Here is a 27362-nt window from a genome sequence, read left to right on the forward strand (position 1 = left end):
TGTCTTGAAGTTCTTATTGTACAGATCTTTTACTTGCTTGGTTAAAGTCACACCGAGGTACTTTATATTATTTGGGTCTATTATGAAGGGTGTCGTTTCCCTAATTTCTTTCTCGGCTTGTTTCTCTTTTGTATAGAGGAAGGCAACTGATTTATTTGAGTTAATTTTATACCCAGCCACTTTGCTGAAGTTGTTTATCAGCTTTAGTAGTTCTCTGGTGGAACTTTTGGGATCACTTAAATATACTATCATGTCATCTGCAAATAGTGATATTTTGACCTCTTCTTTTCCGATCTGTATCCCTTTGATCTCCTTTTGTTGTCTGATTGCTCTGGCTAGAACTTCAAGAACTATATTGAATAAGTAGGGAGAGAGTGGGCAGCCTTGTCTAGTCCCTGATTTTAGTGGGATTGCTTCAAGTTTCTCTCCATTTAGTTTAATGTTAGCAACTGGTTTGCTGTATATGGCTTTTACTATGTTTAGGTATGGGCCTTGAATTCCTATTCTTTCCAGGACTTTTATCATGAAGGGGTGTTGAATTTTGTCAAATGCTTTCTCAGCATCTAATGAAATGATCATGTGGTTCTGTTCTTTCAGTTTGTTTATATAATGGATCACGTTGATGGTTTTCCGTATATTAAACCATCCCTGCATGCCTGGGATGAAGCCTACTTGATCATGGTGGATGATTGTTTTGATGTGCTCTTGAATTCGGTTTGCCAGAATTTTATTGAGTATTTTTGCGTCGATATTCATAAGGGAAATTGGTCTGAAGTTCTCTTTCTTTGTTGTGTCTTTGTGTGGTTTAGGTATAAGAGTAATTGTGGCTTCGTAGAAGGAATTCGGTAGGGCTCCATCTGTTTCAATTTTGTGGAATAGTTTGGATAATATTGGTATGAGGTCTTCTATGAAGGTTTGATAGAATTCTGCACTAAACCCGTCTGGACCTGGGCTCTTTTTGGTTGGGAGACCTTTAATGACTGCTTCTATTTCCTTAGGAGTTATGGGGTTGTTTAACTGGTTTATCTGTTCCTGATTTAACTTCGATACCTGGTATCTGTCTAGGAAATTGTCCATTTCCTGAAGATTTTCAAATTTTGTTGAATATAGGTTTTTATAGTAAGATCTGATGATTTTTTGAATTTCCTCTGAATCTGTAGTTATGTCTCCCTTTTCATTTCTGATTTTGTTAATTTGGACGCACTCTCTGTGTCCTCTCGTTAGTCTGGCTAAGGGTTTATCTATCTTGTTGATTTTCTCAAAGAACCAACTTTTGGTTCTGTTGATTCTTTCTATGGTCCTTTTTGTTTCTACTTGGTTGATTTCAGCTCTGAGTTTGATTATTTCCTGCCTTCTACTCCTCCTGGGTGTATTTGCTTCTTTTTGTTCTAGAGCTTTTAGGTGTGCTGTCAAGCTGCTGACATATGCTCTTTCCTGTTTCTTTCTGCAGGCACTCAGCGCTATGAGTTTTCCTCTTAGCACAGCTTTCATTGTGTCCCATAAGTTTGAGTATGTTGTATCTTCATTTTCATTAAATTCTAAAAAGTTTTTAATTTCTTTCTTTATTTCTTCCTTGACCAGGTTATCATTGAGTAGAGCATTGTTCAATTTCCACGTATATGTGGGCATTCTTCCCTTATTGTTATTGAAGACCAGTTTTAGGCCGTGGTGGTCCGATAGCACGCATGGGATTATTTCTATCTTTCTGTACCTGTTGAGGCCCGTTTTTTGACCAATTATATGGTCAATTTTGGAGAAAGTACCATGAGGAGCTGAGAAGAAGGTATATCCTTTTGCTTTAGGATAGAATGTTCTATAAATATCCGTTAAGTCCATTTGGCTCATGACTTCTCTTAGTCTGTCAACATCACTGTTTAATTTCTGTTTCCATGATCTGTCCATTGATGAGAGTGGGGTGTTAAAATCTCCCACTATTATTGTGTGAGGTGCAATGTGTGTTTTGAGCTTTAGTAAGGTTTCTTTTACGTATGTAGGTGCCCTTGTATTTGGAGCATAGATATTTAGGATTGAGAGTTCATCTTGGTGGATTTTTCCTTTGATGAATATGAAGTGTCCTTCCTTATCTTTTTTGATGACTTTTAGTTGGAAATTGATTTTATTTGATATTAGAATGGCTACTCCAGCTTGCTTCTTCTGACCATTTGCTTGGAAAGTTGTTTTCCAGCCTTTCACTCTGAGGTAGTGTCTGTCTTTGTCTCTGAGGTGTGTTTCCTGTAGGCAGCAGAATGCAGGGTCCTCGTTGCGTATCCAGTTTGTTAATCTATGTATTTTTATTGGGGAGTTGAGGCCATTGATATTGAGAGATATTAAGGAATAGTGATTATTGCTTCCCATTATATTCATATTTGGATGTGAGGTTATGTTTGTGTGCTTTCATTCTCTTTGTTTTGTTGCCAAGACGATTAGTTTCTTGCTTCTTCTAGGGTATAGCTTGCCTCCTTATGTTGGGCTTTACCATTTATTATCCTTTGTAGTGCTGGATTTGTAGAAAGATATTGTGTAAATTTGGTTTTGTCATGGAATATCTTGGTTTCTCCATCAATGTTAATTGAGAGTTTTGCTGGATACAGTAACCTGGGCTGGCATTTGTGTTCTCTTAGGGTCTGTATGACATCAGTCCAGGATCTTCTGGCCTTCATAGTTTCTGGCGAGAAGTCTGGTGTGATTCTGATAGGTCTCCCTTTATATGTTACTTGGCCTTTTTCCCTTACTGCTTTTAATATTCTTTCTTTATTTTGTGCGTTTGGTGTTTTGACAATTATGTGACGGGAGGTGTTTCTTTTCTGGTCCAATCTATTTGGAGTTCTGTAGGCTTCTTGTATGTCTATGGGTATCTCTTTTTTTAGGTTAGGGAAGTTTTCTTCTATGATTTTGTTGAAGATATTTACTGGTCCTTTGAGCTGGGAGTCTTCACTCTCTTCTATACCTATTATCCTTAGGTTTGATCTTCTCATTGAGTCCTGGATTTCCTGTATGTTTTGGACCAGTAGCTTTTTCCGCTTTACATTATCTTTGACAGTTGAATCAATGATTTCTATGGAATCTTCTGCTCCTGAGATTCTCTCTTCCATCTCTTGTATTCTGTTGGTGAAGCTTGTATCTACAGCTCCTTGTCTCTTCTTTTGGTTTTCTATATCCAGGGTTGTTTCCATGTGTTCTTTCTTGATTGCTTCTATTTCCATTTTTTAATTCCTTCAACTGTTTGATTGTGTTTTCCTGGAATTCTTTCAGGGATTTTTGCGATTCCTCTCTGTAGGCTTCTACTTGTTTATTAATGTTTTCCTGTGTTTCCCTAAGTGTGTTCATGTCTTTCTTGAAGTCCTCCAGCATCATGATCAAATATGATTTTGAAACTAGATCTTGCTTTTCTGGTGTGTTTGGATATTCCATGTTTGTTTTGGTGGGAGAATTGGGCTCCGATGATGGCATGTAGTCTTGGTTTCTGTTGCTTGGGTTCCAGCGCTTGCCTCTCACCATCAGATTATCTCTAGTGTTACTTTGTTCTGCTATTTCTGACAGTGGCTAGACTGTCCTATAATCCTGTGTGTCAGGAGTGCTGTAGACCTGTTTTCCTCTCTTTCAGTCAGTTATGGGGACAGAGTGTTCTGCTTTCGGGCGTGTAGTTTTTCCTCTCTACAGGTCTTCAGCTGTTCCTGTGGGCCTGTGTCTTGAGTTCACCAGGCAGCTTTTTTGCAGCAGAAAAGTTGGTCTTACCTGTGGTCCCGAGGCTCAGGTTCGCTCGTGGGGTGCTGCCCAGGGGCTCTCTGCAGCGGCAGCAACCAGGAAGACCTGTGCCGCCCCTTCCGGGAGCTTCAGTGCACCAGGGTTCCAGATGGTCTTTGGCTTTTTCCTCTGGCGTCCGAGATGTGTGTGCAGGGAGCAGTCTCTTCTGGTTTCCCAGGCTTGTCTGCCTCTCTGAAGGTTTAGCTCTCCCTCCCACGGGATTTGGGTGCAGAGAACTGTTTATCCGGTCTGTTTCTTTCAGGTTCCGGCGGTGTCTCTGGCAGGTGTCCTGCCGCTCCTGGGCCCTCCCCCACGGGAGCCCAGAGGCCTTATACAGTTTCCTCTTGGGCCAGGGATGTGGGCAGGGGTGAGCAGTGTTGGTGGTCTCTTCCGCTCTGCAGCCTCAGGAGTGCCCACCTGACCAGGCGGTTGGGTCTCTCTCTCACCGGGTCTGGGAGCAGAGAGCTGCCTATATTATTGTTTTAAGAAATAAAATTTATTTATTTTCTAATATTTGCTCTTTGTTAGAAAAGTTATTAACTCTAAAAGTGATTTATGTGTTTCTGTTTGCTTGGGCATCCTATGCATTTCTGTATTTCATTCAAATTTAGCCATGGAGATGACTAAAGTGTGCAGCCATTGTGGAGGGAGGTTTTACCTGCAGTCAGTAGAGTGTGAAACACCAGAGTCATTCGGAATTGGAGCTAAGCCTGATGTAGTCAACATGGTCTGTAGCAAACGTGCACAGTGGCTGTCTGTGCTGTGCTGCATAAGCAATAACACGTGCATGGCTGACAGGGATCTTCATTACACACGAAACTCTGCATGCTAACGTTACTGACTGAAAGGCACTTCTTTTGACAGAGGACATAGGGTGAGACATAGTTGTGGGGACTCACTGTTTCATGCCAGCAGATGTTTCTGACTTTGTGGTGAGTTTTCTGCACACTACCGTCTAAATCCCGGCACTCTAACAAACTGAGGAAATAGAACAGTTTCAGACTTCATTAACGTGAGTTTCACTTTATTTTTCCAAGTGTCTGGTTTAATCATTTGACTGAAATAGAGATGGGGAATACAGTTGGTTTCGTCCACCAGTGTTTTCAGTGTATGCTAGGCTATACTTAGCATTATAGTAGAAGCTAAGGACTCAAAGACGACAGCTGCTTTGACAGTTTTCTTGCTCTCTCTCTCTCTCTCTCTCTCTCTCTGTGTGTGTGTGTGTGTGTGTGTGTGTGTGTGTGTGTGTGTGTGAGGTATACTGTGGCACATGTATGGAAGTCCTAGGATAAGCTTGGGTATTAGCTGTACCTTCCACCTTGGCTGAGCCAGGATCTCCGGTTGTTCACACAGCAAACTGTCTGGCTCCTGTGCTGTTGTGGATCCTCCTACATCCACTCCTCACCGTGTAATAGGAGTGCAGTTACAGATGCATGCTGGCACATCTAGACTTACATGGCGAGCTTTGGCCCTCACACTTGCTCAGCAATCTTTATCTTCTGAGCCATCTTCCCAGTCCACTGACTGTTGATTTCTACCGAGTCCTTCCTTCTATTTTTAGGGCATGCTCATCGTTCCATTGTGATGCTAATTTCCTTGTGTGTGATTACTGTTCCTTTTCAGACTTTCGTGTGTGTGATCCTTTGTTCCTCTTCCCCCTCGATATGTTTCTTCTCTATTTTTTAAATTCTGGAACTCCAATGAGAATATATTTTAATATTGGCATGCTGGCTCAGTTGGATAAGTCACTTAAAAGGCCACAGAAAAATCTGAATAAAGTTTAAAAGATTTAAAAGTCGCAATGACATGATAATCAATAACAGAAGACATTTTGGAAAATTAACAAATATGTGGAAATTAGGCAATGTGCTCCAAACAGTGAATGGGCAAGAAAAACATTTTGAGACAAAGAACATAATAAAATTTCAAGATACAGCAAAAGCAGTTCTAAGAAGAAATTTTATAACAATAAATAACTATAAATCAAATAATTCTGGGGTCCTGGCATCCTTCTTATCTAAGTCACCTTTGTGGCCTCTCGCTGTATCTTTTCTCATTTTCTCAGGAAATAGAGTCTAGGGCAGAATTTATATGGGACTACTTTAAAGAAAATGGCGGTACCTCTAAAGGGAAGAGAACACTGCTAGTTAGTTGTTCAACCATGAAGGAAATGTGAAGAGACTCTTCATGTTGCTGTCCCTGCTGTTTGCAGGGGCAGAGGCTGTGCTGGGAATTTATCATCCAGATCATGCCTGTCTCCCCAAGGTCTACCTCACTGTTTGTCACAAGAATAGTCACCATCCTTACCTGCATCTGGATCTTCTGGTGTCTATGTGCCCACGAGTAAAGCCAGAGACCTCATGGGATCAGTTGGGTTAGACACAGGCACGGAGCTTCTTGGTTTGCACTGTGCGGGATGTCATACATTCCTGTCAAAGCTGTCCCCCAGGCAGTCTGAAAGGGGACAGTGCTGGAATGTGGCAAGGCAGCACCTCATTGGCTCAGGTATCCCATTAACAAATGACCAGGCTTGGCTGGTAGCTGGGGAGCAGCGGGTGGGTACGTCACTAGGAGTGTGTAATATGTCCAGTCCACCAGCCCTTTCTAAAGAGAAGCCTCCCTTTAGAGAGGAAGGTAATAAAAACAGCAATAAAAGCAGTGCTAAGGTAAGCACACACACACTTTAATGTTGAGGGCTCATCTTATTTGTTTTCCCTAAGAGCCTGGTAAGGTGTAGGGTACTGTATGGGAACTCGAGACTCTGAGATTTAAATGCTTTGTGATAGATTATAGCATTTTGTGCCATTTCTTTACAAAAATAGGAAATCTATCATCTAAATTTACACCAGTGTACCTTACAACTAGGAGAATAATACTAAGAGCCTTCAGTTAATTTCTGTAAAATCTAATTTGAGGAAACCCAGGAATATTTTTGATGCCAAAGTGCTTTGCAGCTACCATTAAATCAGAAACTCAGCCACCGAGGAGCCCTCTTGCTTCCTCTCAGGTCATTTCTCTTTTTAAATGTAGTTTTCTCTTGGAAGAGTTCTGCCTTCTAGACATTCTTATCTTAAAGGAGGAATTTCTTGATTTGCTGAATCCAAGAAGAAGCTAGTGAGAATGGAGAAGCAGAGTCAGACTGGAGACCAGAGAGCCCAGGCACATCCACCGACTTCATGCTTACTTCTGCCTCTGTCCCATCATTCAGTAGGGAACGTTCCAAAACAGTTTCTTACACCGATCTCGTCTACAGCACTACTGACCACACTGTTGCTGGAAGATACCAAGACCTCGTCCTCACACACTGGATGTTGTGACTATGAGGAGCAATGCTCTATTACTGAGAAGTCACTCCCCTGGCCTGAGGCTTGGCCACTGAAGGGCCAGTCTCCTTGCTTCTAGTGTGGGCTGTGAGATGAGTTGGAACAGTTGTCAAGGTAACAGCTTTCCCATTGCCCTCTCTGACAGCCATTTCCCATCTTCTCCAAGCATTTGACCTCTTAGCTCTGCTCTGAGAATCCTGGAAGTCAGATTCTACACAGACTGAGGAAGTTAATATTGTGTTCTTCATAGAGATAGCAGCTAACATTTATGTCTTTCTTAAATATCTCTTTTAAGTTATCAGAACTAAAAGTCCTATCATTTCTACTACTCACAAAGAGTTATGGGATTGTTGCATGGCTACATCAAAAAGCAAGCAGGGTCATGGAGAGATGGCTCAGTGGTTAAGAGTACTGGCCGATATTCCAGAGGACCCAGATTTGATTCCCAGCACCTACATGGTGGCTCACAAATTATCTGTAACTCTAATATCAGGAAGTCCAATGGCCCTCTCTGGCCTCTGTCGGTATGGTATACAGATATGCATGCAAGGAAAACACCCATACACATAAAAGAGGAAAAAAAAATGAAAGGCAAGTAAGAAAAGAAGAAAATTACAGGCTTTAAGCTAAAGTCGTCATACTGAGGGGTATTTTATAATGGGCAGAAGCACCAATAGTTCAAGCCAAGCATTGACACATTGAGTTGGACCCATTGCAGGAGTGTCATTCATTTTTTCTTATCGAGGCTTTGGAGACCTCAGCACTAATCTGTTTCTATTATTTATACTGGTTCCCTTGTTGATAGACAAACAGGCCTGACCTGGGGCCAGCAGGACCAGCAGGAAATTTAGGTCACGGAGAGTTGCATTTTAAAAACTCCAGTTCTTCTGCTGCTCCGTCTCTGTAACAGATTGGTGCTATCAGGACACAGAGCTCGTAAATCATTAAAGGGGGCCAGAATGGCTGGCGGTGTTGTTGGCCGCACACTTCCCAACTCCCTGTGGTGCTCTGTGGTGCTCTCAGAAGTCACTTGCCCCTCATTTCATGCAACTTAAGACCCTACTGGCCCGTTTATAGGAGACAGGACAGCTCTGTCTGAAGCGCAGCATCACATCAGTTCCCAAGGTGGAATAAACATTACAAAACGTGTCTCCCCACCCCACCCCCAACATCTGTGTTTTAAGCTGAACAGCCATTGAAGTAGCTTTTCCCCAAATCAGCGCCTTTCCCTGTCCCCTTAGCTAAAGGGACAAGTGTTCCAGTGAGGTTACTTGATGAAACCTGCAAACCTTTTATGTTTCCTGCTCTTGCTTTGGATAAATGCTAATTTGTAACAAGAACTCTAAGTGGATGTCTCTGTTCTTCCCAGGATGCAGGAAGTGTGGCTGGGTGTAATGGCATTTTAAAAACGTATTGAGGTAAAATGTAATATTGAAATGTACAGCTTGAAGAATTCTTACTAAGCAAAGACAGCTGTGTAATCACTACCCAGATCGGCCTGAAAGATGATCAGCAGTCCTAGAAGGCCTGCTTATTCTGCCTGACCCCACTTCTTATCATGGGGAAGGGACTGCTAAAAACAGATTCCTTTTCCATGGTTTCTGTAATTCACATAAAGGGGAAAATACAGTGTTGCTTTTCTGACTTTTTTTTTTTTTTTTTTTTTGGTTCTTTTTTTCGGAGCTGGGGACCGAACCCAGGGCCTTGCGCTTCCTAGGCAAGCGCTCTACCACTGAGCTAAATCCCCAACCCCCTTTTCTGACTTTTTATGCAACATTATGTTTTGAGATTTAACTTGGCTTTATAATATGAATCATTCTTTCTCACTGCTCTTTTAAATCAGACTATCTTAGATTTTTTTCCTTAGGGACATATTTTGGGATGAGTTGTTTTATTTTTTGAGACAGGATCTCACTATGTCTCCCTGACTGCCCTAAAACTCTATGTAGAGCTGGGTAGCCTCAAACTCACAGAGACGCTCCTGCATCTGCTTCGCCTGAAGCATGGGGAATTGAGGTGTATGTCACCATGCTCAGCTCTGGGCATTTTTAATAGAAGAGAAAGCTTGTAGACCATATCTTTAAAGCCACGGAGACAACACTATTCCTCAGTTGCTCAGAGTCATCCATTCTGCAGGCCTAGAAGCCAGTGAGTTCCAAGTCCCCCAATAGAGAGTAATTTAGGCAGCAAACACTCATGCTATGAGATCACCTGTCTTCACTCTGGTGCATCTTCTGTGCACCGCTGGTGACTTTCTGTTGCTCATTCTGTTACTTTTGTAGTCCTGGACTTAAACAACTTCCTCTCTAAACATTCTTTCCTGTCTGCCATTTCCTCTGACCCACCTCTTTCTATGATCTATTGTGTGAAAATCTTAAAATAATTCTGAAGCCGTCTACATTTTTCAGCCCATCAGTACATTGGGCTGGCGTCAGTGTCACTGTGTTCCCAGTCCAATGGCGATAATACTTTTGGCTTGGCTCAAGCCTCAAGCCTCAGTGTTTTCTCATTTGCATTCTTGAATTTCTTCCCATCATCCTGCTTCTACCAACTCTCCATGCTCTGTTCTCATCACTACAGCCTGAGTGATATTCTCAAAAACAGATCAGGTCACAGCAATTCTCTAGGCAAAATACCTGGGAATTCTATCTCAGAAGAAAAGCAAATGTTCCAGCAACCAGCTGGAACCGCCTCATCCCTCACCATCCTTCCATTTCCCTGCCTGAGAGCACTGAGCCTTTCCAGACAGCTTTTGCCTTGTTAGGATGACTCTGTCATGCTGCTACTTCCCATCCAAGTCCATGCCGTAGTCCCAGTCTACCACATCTAAGTTGGCTGCTTTTAGAGACCGCTGCTATCCTGCTTTCTGACTTCAGAATTCGGTTCCTTTCTGTGCATATCTCTTCAGTGCATTACATTCTTTTCCCCTTGGAGGTAAGCATCCAGTGGACACCATGCATTTATTCATCCATTTATTTATTTCATTGTGATGCAAATGAGATGTATTTTCTCTGTAGAGAAAAAGCGAGATGGTCAGAGAGAGAGAGAGAGGGGTACAGGGAGAGAGGGAGGGAGGGAAGGAGGGCATGTACCATGGCATACTTATAGAGAACAGGGCACTCCTCGTAGGGATCAGCCTTGGGCCATCAGGCTTGGTAGCAAGTGTCTTCATATACTGAGTCATCTAGCTAACGTGACACATAGAACACTGTGCTGTTTGTACCACACATGCTGTATGCTGCAGTGGGGTAGACCAGTTTTGTCTTATGTCTAAAGTACTTTTGTATGACACTATCTGCCTGTAACTAGGGCTAGGGAGTGAGGTGAGCGAGGCAGACACACAGTCTGGCTTAATGTTTGTGCTGGAACTACCCAGATTGAGGTTCTATAGCTAGTCATGCACCTTGCCAAAGGGCTGTCAGGAGCTGTAGGTCAGCCTATACCCCTGGTGGGTTACAGTCATCCACTGCCACATTTATGTTTATGGTTTATCTATTATCTCATGAGTTGGACTCCATGACTATTTGTTTTAGCTACTAACATCATTGGTAGACCCCACAAAGGACTAGATTCTCCTTTTCCGAACACACAAAAAAGCTTTTTGCTCTCTCCTGACCAGGAAGCACTGGAGAAGAAATATGTGCTAGACAACTGTTTGTCAAATCCTAGTTCAGGGCTGGGAGGAGGGCCCAGTCAGTATAGTGCTTGCTACACAAACATGAGGATTTGAGTTAGGATCCCCATGACTCATGTAAAAAGCTGGCCATTCTTCTAATTCCACTGCTGGGGAGGCAGAAACAATAACATCCCTAGAGGTTTGCTAGTTAGTCAGTCTGGTCAGTCAACAACCTCCAAGTTAAGTGAGCCACCCTGTTCAAAAAAGAAAGAAAGAAAGGAAGGAAGGAAGGAAGGAAGGAAGGAAGGAAGGAAGGAAGGAAAGAAGGAAGAAAAAAGAAAGAAAGGAAGGAAGGAAGGAAGAAAATGAAAGGACAGGAATAATTGAGGAAGATAATGTCCACTTCTTGCCTCCAAGTACACATGCACCAGCACCATACATGTGCACACATGGATATACACACACACATGTGCCCATCACACACCAGCACACCAGCTCATTCATTCACCACCTGACCTCCTGGACAAGTAACTTTCTCAGCTTGAATTGCTTCTGAAATGATAGCATATATGATGTTGAGTATTGGGAGGCATAAGATGGTCTATAACTGTTGCTGACTTTATGATTTTCCCCTCTTAGAAGGGAATTGAAGATGGGTAATGAAATTCTGGGTGAAAGGAGAAGAAGACAAAATAGCTCCCCTGGATCAAAATCTGACCACATTTAACTCAAAACCAGAGGTTAGAGAAGACAATATTCGAGTGAAGGAAAGTACATTTTATACAGAGAGAAACATGTGTAAACGGTGAAATGGTGCAGAAGGTTTAACCACAATGTGTGGGAAAAGAATTATGATGGATAGGACTGAACAATTGGTAGGCCAAGAAGGTAAAAGTCATACCTGCCATTAAGTTTTGGTTTTTTGTTTTGTTTTGTTTTTGTTTTTTAAATTCTAGCATGAGTCAGATCATGGCCGGAAGTAATAATAGGCAGTGGCCGAAGTATAGAGAAGATAGGATGTGTATGCAGGACCATCAGGGCTTCATGATTGATTCGGAGGACTCCAGTACAGTCGAAATCTCTACTCAGCCCAGTGGATGGAGGATGACAGCACACAACAGTGTGGATCCAGAGCAGGGAGAGCAGAGTTAGAGGCACATTTGACTCAGATGGTAACCAGATGTCAGAGAAGCCAACACTTGAGTTGGATCTTGAGACCGAATGGAGAAAAGGGAAAAGTGCGTTCTATGCAAAGAGATAGCTATGTGCAAGCACACAGAGACAAATAAAATGGCTTAGAAGGTTCAACTACAGTCTATGAGGAAAAGATTCTAGCTGTAGTTCTATTGAGTTAGTTTGCATGTCTGATTGGAGAAGTTCAATAGGCTCTTGGTGGGTTTGGAACAAGGGAGAGAAATTTGAGTAGAGCTGATGTATTTGTCAATTTTAACAGTTATCAGTCAAGTAGAGCGTTTCATACAGTGACTTTAGCAGAGTTCTTTATTTCACTTTCTACTATAATATAGAAATCTTTGAGTTGCCCTTTCTAGACACCACTTAACTGGTGGGACGCATGGATTAACAGACAGTATTGAAATCAATTTGGAAACTTGTAAGAGAGACAGCCTCAGCAGGCTCTATAGAGACAACCTCAGCAAGCTCCATAGAGACAGCCTCAGCAGGCTCCATCTCAGACCTGCTGGACTCAGTGGGAGACTCAAGTCAGTCATATCCATGCTGTATTTGAGAAACTCTAGCTGAGGAAATTCATCTTCTTTTTATCTTATTGCTTGGCCCTCCTCTCTTAAGATCATACCATTTAAGCTATGGGGAAGGGAAAAGAATAGAAAAGAATGAATTTTCTTTATGATGTTTCCCAGATTATTAAGTATAATGCTAGCTATGTTAGTTGTTAAAACTGAAAGTTTAAAAATTTCATTTGTTACTTTAAGATTAGAAATCCAGTCACATGTGGTAGTGCAAACCTTTTATCCCAGTATTTGGGAGGCAGAGACAGGTGGTCCGAGGCCAGCCTAATGTACACAGTGAATTCCAGGACAGTAAGGGTTACATAATAGAGAAACCCTGTCACAAGGAAAAAACTCCATCACATACTAGCATAGATAGTGACTTCATTGAGTGTAACATACTAGTATACACAGGAACTTCATCGAGTGTAACATACTAGTATACACAGGCACTTCATCGAGTGTAACATACTAGTATACACAGGCACTTCATCAAGTGTAACATATTAGTATACACAGGCACTTCATCAAGTGTAACATACTAGTATACACAGGCACTTCATCGAGTGTAACATACTAGTATACACAGGCACTTCATCAAGTGTAACATATTAGTATACACAGGCACTTCATCAAGTGTAACATACTAGTATACACAGGCACTTCATCGAGTGTAACATACTAGTATACACAGGCACTTCATCGAGTGTAACATATTAGTATACACAGGCACTTCATCGAGTGTAACATACTAGTATACACAGGCACTTCATCGAGTGTAACATACTAGTATACACGGGAACTTCATCGAGTGTAACATACTAGTATACACGGGCACTTCATCAAGTGTAACATACTAGTATACCCGGGAACTTCATCGAGTGTAACATACTAGTATACACGGGAACTTCATCGAGTGTAAGTACTTTTTTTAAACAAGAAGAGAGTGAATGAGTGAGTGAGAGTGGCATCAGTTGTGTTCTGAGTCTTTACATCTTTGCTGACAGAAACCAGCAGACTCACGTTTGTCCCTGCTCGCTGGCTGCCAGATGCTGGTTTAGAGCGGACATCAGAAGAGAATCCTTGGAGGAGGAATGTCTTGACAGTTCCTCCAGATGTTTGTGGAGATTATTTTTGATACCATGTTTATACTCTGCAAGTACTGGCTTCTTAAAGTCATAATGTAGAGTTAGAAATCATATCAATGAGCTCTATGAAGTTTGGGGGGGTTTGTTGTTTTTTGTTTTGTTTTTCTAACATTGAAACCATTGGCCTTTATTTTAGATGGACTTGTTTCCCCCCATGCCTGATTTTAGGAGCTTCGAATCACTAAAAGTCACAGATCTTACAAATATTCATACATTTTATTGTGCAATTTTGAAAAAACAAATTCACATTTTAATGTCACTATTAGTCCTATTAGAAAAATCTGTAAGAATAGAGAATCTGGCAATAGCAAAGAAACAGTTTTCAAAACTTGAAGTTTTGCTTAGAAGTCAATGTCTTATCAGTAGTTTTCCTGGAATAACCATGCTCATTTTGTTGTTATTGTTGTTTTTCCCCTTAATACAAGGTCTCGCTGTGTAGCCCAGGCTGGGCTGGTGCTTGCTGTGTATCCTAGGCTGGTGTTAGATTAGATTCCTCCTGCCTCAGTGTCACGGGTGCTGAAATGATAGGCATCTGCCACCATACCCAGGACCTCACCACCATACCTAGGACTTCACCACCACACCCAGGACCTCACCACCGTACCCAGGACCTCACCACCACACCCAGGACCTCACCACCATACCCAGGACCTCACCACCACACCCAGGACCTCACTACCGTACCCAGGACCTCACTACCACACCCAGGATCTCACCACCACACCCAGCACCTCACCACCATACCCAGGACCTCACCACTACACCCAGGACCTCACCACTGTACCCAGGACCTCACCACTACACCCAGGACCTCACCACCGTACCCAGGACCTCACCACCGTACCCAGGACCTCACTACCGTACCCAGGACCTCACCACCATACCCAGGGCCTCACCACCACACCCAGGACCTCACCACTGTACCCAGGACCTCACCACCATACCCAGGACCTCACCACCATACCCAGGACCTCACCACCATACCCAGGGCCTCACCACCACACCCAGGACCTCACCACCATACCCAGGACCTCACCACCATACCCAGGGCCTCACCACCACACCCAGGACCTCACCACCACACCCAGGACCTCACCACCACACCCAGGACCTCACCACTGTACCCAGCACCTCACCAGCATACCCAGGACCTCACCACTACACCCAGGACCTCACCACCATACCCAGGGCCTCACCACCACACCCAGGACCTCACTACCGTAACCAGGACCTCACCACCATACCCAGGACCTCACCACCATACCCAGGACCTCACCACCACACCCAGGACCTCACCACCATACCCAGGACCTTACCACCACACCCAGCACCTCACTTAGGTATTTGTTGCTAACTGCCATTTCTCTGTCATTATTTCAAGGATCAATGACATTACACAAGACCAGCAGTTAGTTCAGATTCCTCTTGATCATTTGCGAGTGCTGCTCCTAGAGAGATATCACTGTACAGAAGATGGACTGACTGGCTTACGCACATTTTCATTTTGTCATATACACTATTAAAAATAGAGCTGAAGTCTCTCCTCTTCTTTCTCCTCTATCCCCTACTTCCTGCTTGAGTCTCTTTAGAACTGAAATTGCAGGTGTTTGTACTCAGCCCAATGACATCAAGGGAATCCTTAAGTGAAACTGTTTTTGTTCTTGTTTTCAGGGCTAGAGTTAAAACCTGAGTCTTAAGAGCTCCACCACAAGCTGCACACCTTGCCCTTTTCTTTTGTTTTTAACCCCAACTATCAGTACACAGCCTGGTGGCAAACAGCATAGTGACTGTCTTGGTCACTGTTCTGTTGCTGTGAAGAGACTGCATGACTAAGGCAACTCTGAGGAAAGAAAGCATTTAATTGGCTTGCTTAGAGTTCCAGAGGGTTAGTCTGTTTTCATCACTGCAGGAGCAACACACAGGGCAGAGGGCAGCAGGCAGAGAAAGAAAGGGGGCTCATGTGAGGTTCTGAAATTTATAAACCCATCTCCTAGCAGCACCCCTCCTCCAACAGGGCTACACCTTCTAATCCTTCTCAAACAGTTCACCAACTGGGGAGAAAGGATGCAAATACATGAACTCATGGGGTCAGTCTCAGTCCTGAGGGATCTGTCTGTCTTTACAACAAAACCTGTTACGACACCTCTCTGCCTAGTGCTCATATACTGACAGTTAAATTCCAGCATGAGTTTTAGAGAGGACAAACATTTAAAATGTCACACCCTGTCACAAGCACCTGCTCTCTCTCAGTGAGGCCTACATGCTCTAATGTGGAGCTTCTAGTTCTCTACCTCACAGACTGCTTCATTAATTCCCTCTTGCTTCTGGAGCAGAGGACCACAAACTTCAACACACACACTTATTACTTTACACTCTGTAGAACTGCCGAGTCAGCATTCCACGTTATGAGGAACAGCGTCTTCTCCAGAGATGGTAGAGATGGATTTGTTCCCTTGGGTGTTCCGCTTCCATGGCCTCTGTCTTCACTGGCCTGTGCTTTCTCTCTTCAGTCTTCAGGGACAGGACTGCTGCACCTCTGCAGCATCTCACCCATGGGCACAGCTGGGAAAGTCCTCACCTTTAAGAACTCCCATGATTAGGTCAGTCCTACTCAATGTAGACTCATTGCCTCGTCTCTAGATCTGCAGTGTTAGAGCTTGGCCTTACAGTGCCATCCATTGTACAGTGCTTTTGTCTTTCATGAGGCCTCAGCTTAGGACAGCAGTTTTTGACCTGTGGGGTCATGACCCCTCTGGGGGTGGACTATCAGATATCCTGCATATCAGATATTTACCTTATAGTTTATAACAGTAGCAAAATTACAGTTATGAAGTAGCAGTGGAAATAATTTTATGGTTGCAGGGAGGTGTGTGTCTCTACAACATGACACACTGTATTCACAGGTCACAGAAGATTGAGAACCACTGCTTTAGGAGATAGAGCCTGGTCTGCAAAAGTCACTAGGTGTGGACCCCTGAGGTAATAACTACCATGGGTTCCTGTAACACACGTTTCCACTGTCACAGGGTGGCCTGTTTCTGCTGCCACGCCTTCTCCAATATGATAAACAGAGATGCTTTAAAACCACCGGCTAGAAGGAATGTTTACAGCCTTGAGTTGCTTTTGTCACGGCAACATGCAAGGTGGTTACTATAGAAAATTGGTACCAGGAAAGTAGGGCTGCTGCTAGGATAAACTTGATCACGTGGTTCTAGTTAGGCCTTTGACCTGGCTCTCAGGGCAAGTATGGAATAGTTTGGAAGTATGGGAGTTACAGAAGCTTTCCAGAGTGCTATAACTTTTTTGTTTTCCTTTTGTTAAGGGGTGTGTGTGTGTGTGTGTGTGTGTGTGTGTGTGTGTGTGTGTAAGAGAGAGAGGGGAGAGGGATACTTGTGTGTGTAAAAGAGTTATATGTGTGTGAGACTGTGTGTATGTGTGTGGGACAGAATTGTATACATGTTAAAAAAAGGTGTGTGTGTGTGTGTGTGTGTGTGTGTGTGTGTGTCAGTGCCTGAACAAGCCATAAGATGATACCACATTCACTAAAGCTGGAGTTATGGGTGGTTGTGAGCCATCTGATATGGGTGCTGGAAACCAAACTCTGGTTTTCTGGAAGAGCAGTAAGTGTTGTTAAACCACAGCCTCTCTGGCCCTAGGGGCTTTTCTTTTTTTTTTTTTTTTTTTTCCCCGGAGCTGGGGACCGAACCCAGGGCCTTGCGCTTCCTAGGCAAGCGCTCTACCACTGAGCTAAATCCCCAACCCCATCTAGGGGCTTTTCTTAAGGGCTACTCTGGAGGGTGCCGAGAAGAGCTGATCACCAATACAATTGCAGGGAGTGAGGACTGCTCATGAGCTTTCAGTGGGAACTGGGCTTGAAGCCCTGATACCTTCTGGCAAATAATCTGCCTATATTTTGCTGATTCCTGAAAGTTTGAATAAAACCACATTGAAAAATAATGGACTAATTTATTTGGCAGATAAAATTCTCAAAATACAATATTTATATTGTGGCATGGTTATTATTTCCTACTTATGCCTGACTTACAGCAAGAGTCCAGAGCAAAAGCAGAGCGGAAAGGTTTGAAAACATGGCACCCGGTCAGCCGAGGAAGGTAGACATAGTTACAGTTGTGGGCAGGGTGGGCACAGGTGATACCTGTGAGGTGACTGCGAGGCTTTAGTCCATTGCAGAGAAGTGCACACTTTGCACTGGGGGATAGGAAATGTTTCTTAAAGGCAAGACCTCAGAGATCGAAAGCCCCAGGCTGCTGAGTGCTTGAGCATCTGGACCTTGGAAACTGTTCTCTGGGAAGCCTTTTCCTTTGGGAGTCAGGCAGAAATGTTTACGGTTTGACTCAGAAAGTCCCCAACAGACTTGTGCTTTACATCTAGATCTTCAGCTTATGAGACTGTTCTGAAGACAGTGGAGGGTTGGGTGGGGGAGGCCTCCTTAGCAGAGATTGCTCACTAGGAATAGGTTTTTTCTGTCTGTGTTCTGGCCTGAGTTCCTCCTTCTTGTCTGCCACAATGTGAACAGCCTTTGCCTCGGGCTGCTGCCAGGGTTTGAGCTGTCCCGGCTGTCTTGCTCTCTCAGACCCTGAGATCTTTCTACAACTATTAACTGAAATAGCTGTCCTTTTATGCTGTTTTTGCAAGGTGTTGTGATTGCAGTGATGAAAGGATGGACACTCTTCATCACATCCGGAAAGCCTCTGTACCACATGTGACAACAGCCACAGACTACAGGAAGTGGACATTTTCCTACCTCTCCTACCTCTTGGTGGATGTACACAAAACACCTACTGGAGGGCGGATCCTACCTATGATTCATTTATAAGTATTTACTTAGAGCTTTGCTCCTCCCTCGCAGTGCACATTGGCTCTTTACAACCCAGGTGGCATGGGCCTGTATCAGGATTTGGGTGTTTCCAATGCAAATACCAATATCTTTTTTTTTTTAATTAACTTGAGTATTTCTTATTTACATTTCAAGTGTTATTGCCTTTCCCGGTTTCCGGGCAAGCATCCCCCTAACCCCTCCCCCTCCCCTCCTTTATGGGTGTTCCCCTCCCCATCCTCACCCCATTGCCACCCTCCCCACAACAATCACGTTCACTGGGGGTTCAGTCTTAGCAGGACCAAGGGCTTCCCCTTCCACTGGTGATCTTACTAGAATATTCATTGCTACCTATGAGGTCAGAGTACAGGGTCAGTCCATGTATAGTCTTTAGGTAGTGGCTTAGTCCCTGGAAGCTCTGGTTGCTTGGCATTGTTGTTCATAAGGGGTCTCGAGCTCCTTCGAGCTCTTCCAGTTCTTTCTCTGATTCCTTCAATGGGGGGTCCTATTCTCAGTTCAGTGGTTTGCTGCTGGCATTCGCCTCTGTATTTGCTGTATTCTGGCCGTGTCTCTCAGGAGCGATCTATATCCGGCTCCTGTCGGCCTGCACTTCTTTGCTTCATCCATCTTGTCTAATTGGATGGCTGTATATGTATGGGCCACACATGTGGGGCAGGCTCTGAATGGGTGTTTCTTCTGTGTCTGTTTTAATCTTTGCCTCTCTATTCCCTGCCAAGGGTATTCTTGTTCCCCTTTTAAAGAAGGAGTGAAGCATTCACATTTTGATCATCCGTCTTGAGTTGCATTTGTTCTAGGCATCTAGGGTAATTCAAGCATTTGGGCTAATAGCCACTTATCAATGAGTGCATACCATGTGTGTTTTTCTGTGATTGGGTTAGCTCACTCAGGATGATATTTTCTAGTTCCAACCATTTGCCTACGAATTTCATAAAGTCATTGTTTTTGATAGCTGAGTAATATTCCATTGTGTAGATGTACCACATTTTCTGTATCCATTCCTCTGTTGAAGGGCATCTGGGTTCTTTCCAGCTTCTGGCTATTATAAATAAGGCTGCAATGAACATAGTGGAGCACGTGTCTTTTTTATATGTTGGGGCATCTTTTGGGTATATGCCCAAGAGAGGTATAGCTGGATCCTCAGGCAGTTCAATGTCCAATTTTCTGAGGAACCTCCAGACTGATTTCCAGAATGGTTTTACCAGTCTGAAATCCCACCAACAATGGAGGAGTGTTCCTCTTTCTCCGCATCCTCGCCAGCATTTGCTGTCACCTGAGTTTTTGATCTTAGCCATTCTCACTGGTGTGAGGTGAAATCTCAGGGTTGTTTTGATTTGCATTTCCCTTATGACTAAAGATGTTGAACATTTCTTTAGGTGTTTCTCAGCCATTTGGCATTCCTCAGCTGTGAATTGTTTGTTTAGCTCTGAACCCCATTTTTTAATAGGGTTATTTGTCTCCCTGCGGTCTAACTTCTTGAGTTCTTTGTATATTTTGGATATAAGGCCTCTATCTGTTGTAGGATTGGTAAAGATCTTTTCCCAATCTGTTGGTTGCCGTTTTGTCCTAACCACAGTGTCCTTTGCCTTACAGAAGCTTTGCAGTTTTATGAGATCCCATTTGTCGATTCTTGATCTTAGAGCATAAGCCATTGGTGTTTTGTTCAGGAAATTTTTTCCAGTGCCCATGTGTTCCAGATGCTTCCCTAGTTTTTCTTCTATTAGTTTGAGTGTATGTGGTTTGATATGGAGGTCCTTGATTCACTTGGACTTAAGCTTTGTACAGGGTGATAAGCATGGATTGATCTGCATTCTTCTACATGTTGCCCTCCAGTTGAACCAGCACCATTTGCTGAAAATGCTATCTTTTTTTCCATTTTGGCTCCTTTGTCAAAAATCAAGTGACCATAGGTGTGTGGGTTCATTTCTGGGTCTTCAATTCTATTCCATTGGTCTATCTGTCTGTCTCTGTACCAATACCATGCAGTTTTTATCACTATTGCTCTGTAATACTTCTTGAGTTCAGGGATAGTGATTCCCCCTGAAGTCCTTTTATTGTTGAGGATAGTTTTAGCTATCCTGGGTTTTTTGTTATTCCAGATGAATTTGCAAATTGTTTTGTCTAACTCTTTGAAGAATTGGATTGCAAATACCAATATCTTATAAGCACTTTCCTAAGACATGGCAGTTCATTCCTCCTCCCACTCACCTCTGAGCTCCTTGTATCCTGGGTCTTGCTTTGTTCTTTGTTAGTTAAAAATATTTTTACAGTTTATTAAATGATGTATGTCTTTGGTATGTGTAGTATCTATTGTACATGTGTTGATACTTGGGTGTATCAATGAATTAGTTTACAGTTTTGCATTCTGCCTTGGGTGTACAAAAGGAAATTCATATTCCTTCAAAAAGGATTAGAAATAACAGGTTTTAATCATGGCAGGTACCGTGTGGAGCCAGAGTCTTGGGCATTCTTCAGAGACTCCCATTGCCATCTCTCCAACCTGCACACGCTGGCTGACAGGACTGCTGTGAAGAGTTCTCTGCTAGGGGCTTGGGGTTTATTGAGAGCCTGCAGGTTCTGCTCCCAGATGAGCAGGTGGGGCCGGCCTGGATCAGCCGGCTGCCGTATGGAATACGGTCCTCATGCCAGAACAGAGACCAGCTCTTGACTTCACAGTCAGCTTTCCTAAGGACAACATAACTTTTAAAGAGGGCCTTTGTACGGAGTTACTGGAGGCTGATTCAAGAATAACAAGGTCCAGACTGCAGCAATAACAAAATGCTTTGTCACCCTAGACACAGCTCAGGCCCTCTACCTCCTGCTCATAGATCTGCTTGTGTAAAAAGGAATGGAAAACTCAATCCCAGTCACTTTACAAAGAAGCCATTTTTTAAAAACTCTCTTCAGCCCTGGTTGGCTGTGCTCCTCTCTTCAATAGCAGCATTTAGTAACATTTGATTTTCTTTGGCCTTTCACTGACTGTTGCAGTAAAGCCCTGTGATTGGGTTTTATATTCGGTGTCTGTAGGCTGCCCCTCCCTCCTCTGAGACTGCCAAAGAGGTCTTCCTAAAATTTGTGCCATTCCCACACCAGCTTTCTTAACTAGTCCTCCAGGAGAAAAGAACACAGGGCCCTGAGTGGTGGCAACAGAACTAAAGGTCTCGTGTCAGATGCCGCTGTGTGGCTGGAACAACCTGGGGAAGTACGACCTCTGTTGTCTATCCTAAATGCTTTCAAGCGTGTTCTGAAAAATTAGCCCTCAGAAAACAGAATCACCTTGGGTTTGAGTCTATATGAAGGCTATCCTATTGTGGGGTGACTTCATTTATTTAAAGCAGAGTGGTTGAAGCATTCTGAGAAGTGGTTGTGCCATTCAGTGTAATACACAGTATAGTACAGCGTGATACACAGTGTAATACAGTGTAATACGCAGTATAGTACAGCGTGATACACAGTGTAATACAGTGTAATACACAGTATAGTACAGCGTGATACACAGAGTAATACAGTGTAATACACAGTATAGTACAGCGTGATACACAGAGTAATACAGTGTAATACACAATATAGTACAGCGTGATACACAGAGTAATACAGTGTAATACACAGTATAGTACAGCGTGATACACAGAGTAATACAGTGTAATACACAGTATAGTACAGCGTGATACACAGAGTAATACAGTGTAATACACAGTATAGTACAGCGTGATACACAGAGTAATACAGTGTAATACACAGTATAGTACAGCGTGATACACAGAGTAATACAGTGTAATACACAGTATAGTACAGCGTGATACACAGTGTAATACAGTGTGATTCGCAGTGTAGTACAGCGTGATACACAGAGTAATACAGTGTAATACACAGTATAGTACAGCGTGATACACAGTGTAATACAGTGTAATACACAGTGTAGTACAGCGTGATATACAGTGTAATACAGTGTGATTCGCAGTGTAGTACAGCGTGATACACAGTGTAATACAGTGTGATTCGCAGTGTAGTACAGCGTGATACACAGTGTAATACAGTGTGATTCGCAGTGTAGTACAGCGTGATACACAGTGTAATACAGTGTGATTCGCAGTGTAGTACAGTGTGATGCACAGTGTGATTCGCAGTGTAGTACAGTGTAACTCGCAGTACAATACATGAATGTATGCCTGTGTAATGGGGCTGCCTAATAGTCAGGCATTTTTGTTTCATAAATGGGAAGTTGATATTTGGGATGTTAGGCAGTTTCTCCAAGATCATACAGCTTGTGGCACAGATCTTTTCAAATACCACCTTATCCACACACACACCTTGTTACTCCTGCTGAAATACTTTCTTTTGCTTTAAAAAGACTTCAGTCTAGGAACTCTGATCTTTTCTTTCTTCTCATGAGGAGAAACAGGCATCAGAAAATAACCAACAGGCCAGGAGAGATGGCTCCGTGGTTAAAAGTGCTGGCTGCTCTTCTGGGAGACTTAAGCTCTGTTCCTAGCAGCCACATCAGGTGGTTCCCAGTCACCGCTCACTCCAGCTAGGGATTGAACTCGGCCCCTTGTGTTTGCAAGGCAAGCACTTTATTGACTGAGCCATCCCTTTGCCCTAGTTCAGTCACATTTCCATCAATTTGAACTGATGGACATTTCTTGGGTACTTTAGGTTATATGAAAATATGACTTTATGTTGTTTTTAAAATTTTTCCATCTGTGGTCAACTAGAAAGTCTTGCAGTTGGCTCTTGAGTCCTTTTGACATATTCCTCCTTCTCCTCCCCTCCCCTCTCCCTTCCCCTCCCCTCCCTTCCTCCTTCTTCCCCTCCCCCTCCCTCCTCTCCTCTCTCATTTCCTCATCCCCCTCCCTTGCATGTCTTTATTTTAGGCACTATAAGACTTTCCAGCCCTCTTGTAGTTTCCTTCCATATCTTAGGCATCAGCCATCTCTTTGGAGATTCCTGGATTTTTTAAGTAAAGAAAGATGTCAGAGACTAGGATCTTGGTGTGCTCATTGTCACTGAGATGTCATGGCTTTAGATCATCTCAGCATCTCATTGCTTCTGGACTTTTCTGCCTAACTATGATAAAGCAGTCTGTATTTTTCCGAGTAGGTAACAATAAGAGTAGGCCTTGCTGCCTTTTGCTCTCAGTAGTAAAGTAAAAGGAGAGCCTGGCACAGTGTGGCTTCCTGCTCTGCATACTCTAGTCAGATTGTGTCGTTTGGACATGAAGGTTTCCTAAGGTGCTAACTATAGACAGGGACAATTAGAATTGCAATTAGGCTTTCACAATGGGGTATCTTTTAAAAAGATTTATTTATTTTTATTTATATGAGTATACTGTAGCCGTCTTCACACACAGCTGAAGATGCAGAAGAGGGCATCTGATCCCATTACAGATGGTTGTGAGCCACCATATGGTTACTGGGAATTGAACTCAGGACCTCTGGAAGAGCGCTCAGTGTTCTTAACCGCTGAGCAATCTCTTCATCCCACAATGGTGTATTTTTATTTTCCCATAATTCTCACATCATTGTACCTATCTACTGTCCTTGACTTTGTGTCAAAGTCAACTATTGACTTCTTATGATGCTTGAAGCATATTTTGAATATAATTTTATTGGTATATACAATGGAAGTTGTGTTGTGTCTCTAATGAGATGTTTTTCCCTCTAGCATGCATTACAGACCAGAGACTTAGGGATGCAGGCATGAGGAGCAGGTGCCAGCAAGTGCACTTGACAAATGAGCCTCCTGCCGGATCCATTTTTTTAGACTTGTCTTTTAAAAAGCTGCTCTAAGGGAAGAATCATAGGCTCCTCCAGGGTAGACATGTTGTATATTTACCTGGTTGTTAGGGACTGGAATTGGGGGGATGCCCCACCATCTGCTTCTTATCATCCAAGAAGCTGGTGCTTTAGGGGTGACCCTCCTTGAATGGATGTGGTGCCAAGAGCTCTTTTGCAGTGGCTACTTTCTTGCAATAACCTTCAGCTGTTTGCTTCATTACATTTAAAGGAAGCATTTCTAAAGCATTCTCGGTCCCTGGTCCTCTTGCTAACAAGGCTTCTCCCATGTAAAAGAGTGAGAAGCCACCTATACAAACATGTGCACTTCCTAAAGTCCCATTCCCCCATCTCCCTTTCCTGTTCCCCTTTCTTCTGTAGCACTTACCTCCTTGTCTACAGCATTTGCATCCTCAGCTTTTCAGCCCAGTTTTCCCCTGTGGCATAAACTTTGAGAGTAGAGGATTTGTCTGCTCTGTTCCCAGGCCTAGAATCATGGGGCACAGTAGGTGTTCAGGGAACACTTATAAATGGATGATGTCAGTTTCAAGTTCAGATAACTTGCCTTTAGTTAGAATATGAATACTAGTGTCTTTTTTACCTAAAACTGCAAGGTTTGTGCTGTTGATGTATGTAGTTTTTGGTATACTCCAGTCCCTGGTCATTCCAGTGAGGCAGTGCTCTTCCCACATGGAAAGAATCCTGAAATCTCTTCTGAGTGTCACTTAAGAAGTTGGTGGAAGAGCTAAAACCATTCTTCTTCCTCTTCCTCTTCCTCTTCCTCTTCCTCTTCCTCTTCCTCTTCCTCTTCCTCTTCTTCTTCTTCTTCTTCTTCTTCTTCTTCTTCTTCTTCTTCTTCTTCTTCTTCTTCTTCTTCTTCTTCTTCTTCTTCTTCCTCCCCTTCCCCTTCCCCTTCCCCTTCTCCTTCTTTTCCCCCTCCCCCTCCCCCTCCCCCTGCTGCTGCTGCTGCTAACTTGGTAGACTGGAGAGATGGCTCAGTGTTTAGAGCATTGGCTGCTCTCCCAAAGGATCTGGTTTGATTCCCGGCACCCACATGGAGGCTTACAACAGTCTATCACTGCAGTCCCTGCAGATGAAAAGCTGGCCTCTGCATGCACATGGTACATAGACATTCATCAAAACATTACACACAGAAGAAGAAATGAAAAATTTTAAATTATAAATTTAAAAATTGAGGTGAATTACCTTCAAATTCACCAAAAGAAATCTCAAACCTATCCTTGGTGAAGTTACCCAAGTTAAGCCATTATTCTACTTGCCAGGTTTAGCAGGAAATGGCCTTTATGCTATAAAATATTCTGACCTATGTTTGTCAACATAGCACACATCAGAAAAGGATGTCCTGAAAGATGAGATTCCTTTAAAAGAGCACCATCACTCATTTGAATATGTAGATTGTGTTAAAGAAGATTACCATTCATTGAGTTTGTAGATTCTGTTAAAAGAACACGAGTATTTGTTTCAATAGATAATCCGCCAGGTTTTTTTAATTATATTACTTTACTTTTTTTGTTTAACATTTCAAGTTTTCAAAGTGTTTACATTCTTTTCAGAGCTGGAGATCAAACAAGGGTTTTGCTTGTGCTAGGTCAGCATTCTGCCTCTGAGTTACAGCCCAGCCTGTTGAACCACTTGCATTTTATTAAAATAAAACAAAATTATAATCTTGTTTGCTCAAGTCACAATAAGATCTTTATCAAAGGGCCTGGAACTTCACCTGCCATTTTGTCAAATGGGTTTTTCAGAATAAAAGGTCTAATGCCAGACTTTTTACAGCATTCTGTCCAGGATTGATAAACACGGACCTGAGAGAATGTGGTCAGCCAGTCCATACAGACTTTGCAAGCCACCTTCGCCCCAGTGTCCATCCCAAGTTATGACTGTGTGGGCTGACGGGTCTTCCTGTCCTTGCTTCCATTTCAGAGTCTTGGGGATTCAACCATGGCTGGTGTGCTAAATCAGCTGCTACCCTTGATTAAGTCCTCAAGCCAGAGAACCAGGGACGACTACAGCCCCGAGGAGCTGCTAATCCTCCTCATATACATCTACTCGGTCACTGGGGAATGCACGCGGGACACAGACCTGGGAGACGTGGAAGAGAAGGTGAGGAGAGCACTGGCCAGTGTCTTCTCTGAGGAGTCTGAGCTGTCCCCTTTGCTGCAGAAGATCACAGGTGAGGCGGAGCATCGCTGTAGAACACGCCCTTCGGTAGATCACGCCCTGGGAATGCGCGGGTTCTGTGGAGACTGGTGCGTGCCATGTGTGCATGTGGGTTTGATGTATGTAGATAGCCCTGGTCAGGGACGCTCGAGTGAGGCAGGACATACATCCTCTCGACCCCTGTGGCTCTTTGTTGTGGGGAGTATGGAGACTTCTCTGATCCAGGCCATGGTGCTGGAGATCTTAGTGTCTGGTGCATGTGTGTTTTATTTTGTGCCTACTTCTGAACTCTGCTGTCGCTGTTATGGAGACTAACCCCCATGAGAGATGGACGCCTCCTGCACTCTCCACAGACAGGAAGCATTTCCTTGCATAGCGTGGAACCTGTTTGCCAGCCTGTGATCCACTGAAGTGGAACGTGTGGGATCTGTTGCCATTTTAAGCACAGCACTCTCTGCCATTACACGTGTTTATTTCACTAGAAATAAATATTGACTTAGAATGGTTTAATATGGTTTATACAATGCTTAGAACAGAGCTTTGATTTAAAGTAAAGTTGGATGCTAGGAGAATTTCATTGGAAATTATGTTGAAATTTCTCCAGTTCCCCAGACAGACAGCAAGGCTAGTGTGTGTGTTCCAGCCATGGTTGTCTGGGTGAGCTTTATAACATCTGGATGTTCGAAATGCTCTAGGAATGCTCTCACTCAAGGTGCTCATGAACCCGCAGGTCAGTTTTTGTTAGTTTCTTACGCTTGCTCAGGATATTACATTTTTGTGCTTTGAAAACACTTCTGTGAATTCATATTTGTATAGGAAAAAAGTGTTAGCTCAAAATTTAAAAGTCAAAAAATAATAAATTGTGGAAATTCTAAGTTATGTCCAAACTTTTATTTTACAGCATCAAGCATACCTTTTTTACCAATATTAACTTGGGATATATAGTAGAATTGGTATTTAGGATGTTACTTTG

General features: G+C 43.2%; 1 protein-coding gene across 2 annotated transcripts in view; it reads left to right on the plus strand.

The window, feature by feature from the left end:
* The window catches only part of Scfd2 (sec1 family domain containing 2), a 332032-nt gene that overhangs the window by 99388 nt on the left and 205282 nt on the right, over positions 1 to 27362 (plus strand). For both annotated transcript variants that reach the window (XR_010057401.1, NM_001017499.1), the window contains exon 5: positions 26153 to 26402. Coding sequence is in view for 1 of the 2 variants with exons in the window: in NM_001017499.1 (NP_001017499.1) it covers positions 26153 to 26402 (250 nt within the window). In the remaining variant the exon portion in view is untranslated. The remainder of the gene's footprint in view (positions 1 to 26152; positions 26403 to 27362) is intronic.

The sequence above is a fragment of the Rattus norvegicus genome, chromosome 14, assembly GCF_036323735.1.
Source record: "Rattus norvegicus strain BN/NHsdMcwi chromosome 14, GRCr8, whole genome shotgun sequence".
Taxonomy (NCBI): domain Eukaryota; kingdom Metazoa; phylum Chordata; class Mammalia; order Rodentia; family Muridae; genus Rattus; species Rattus norvegicus.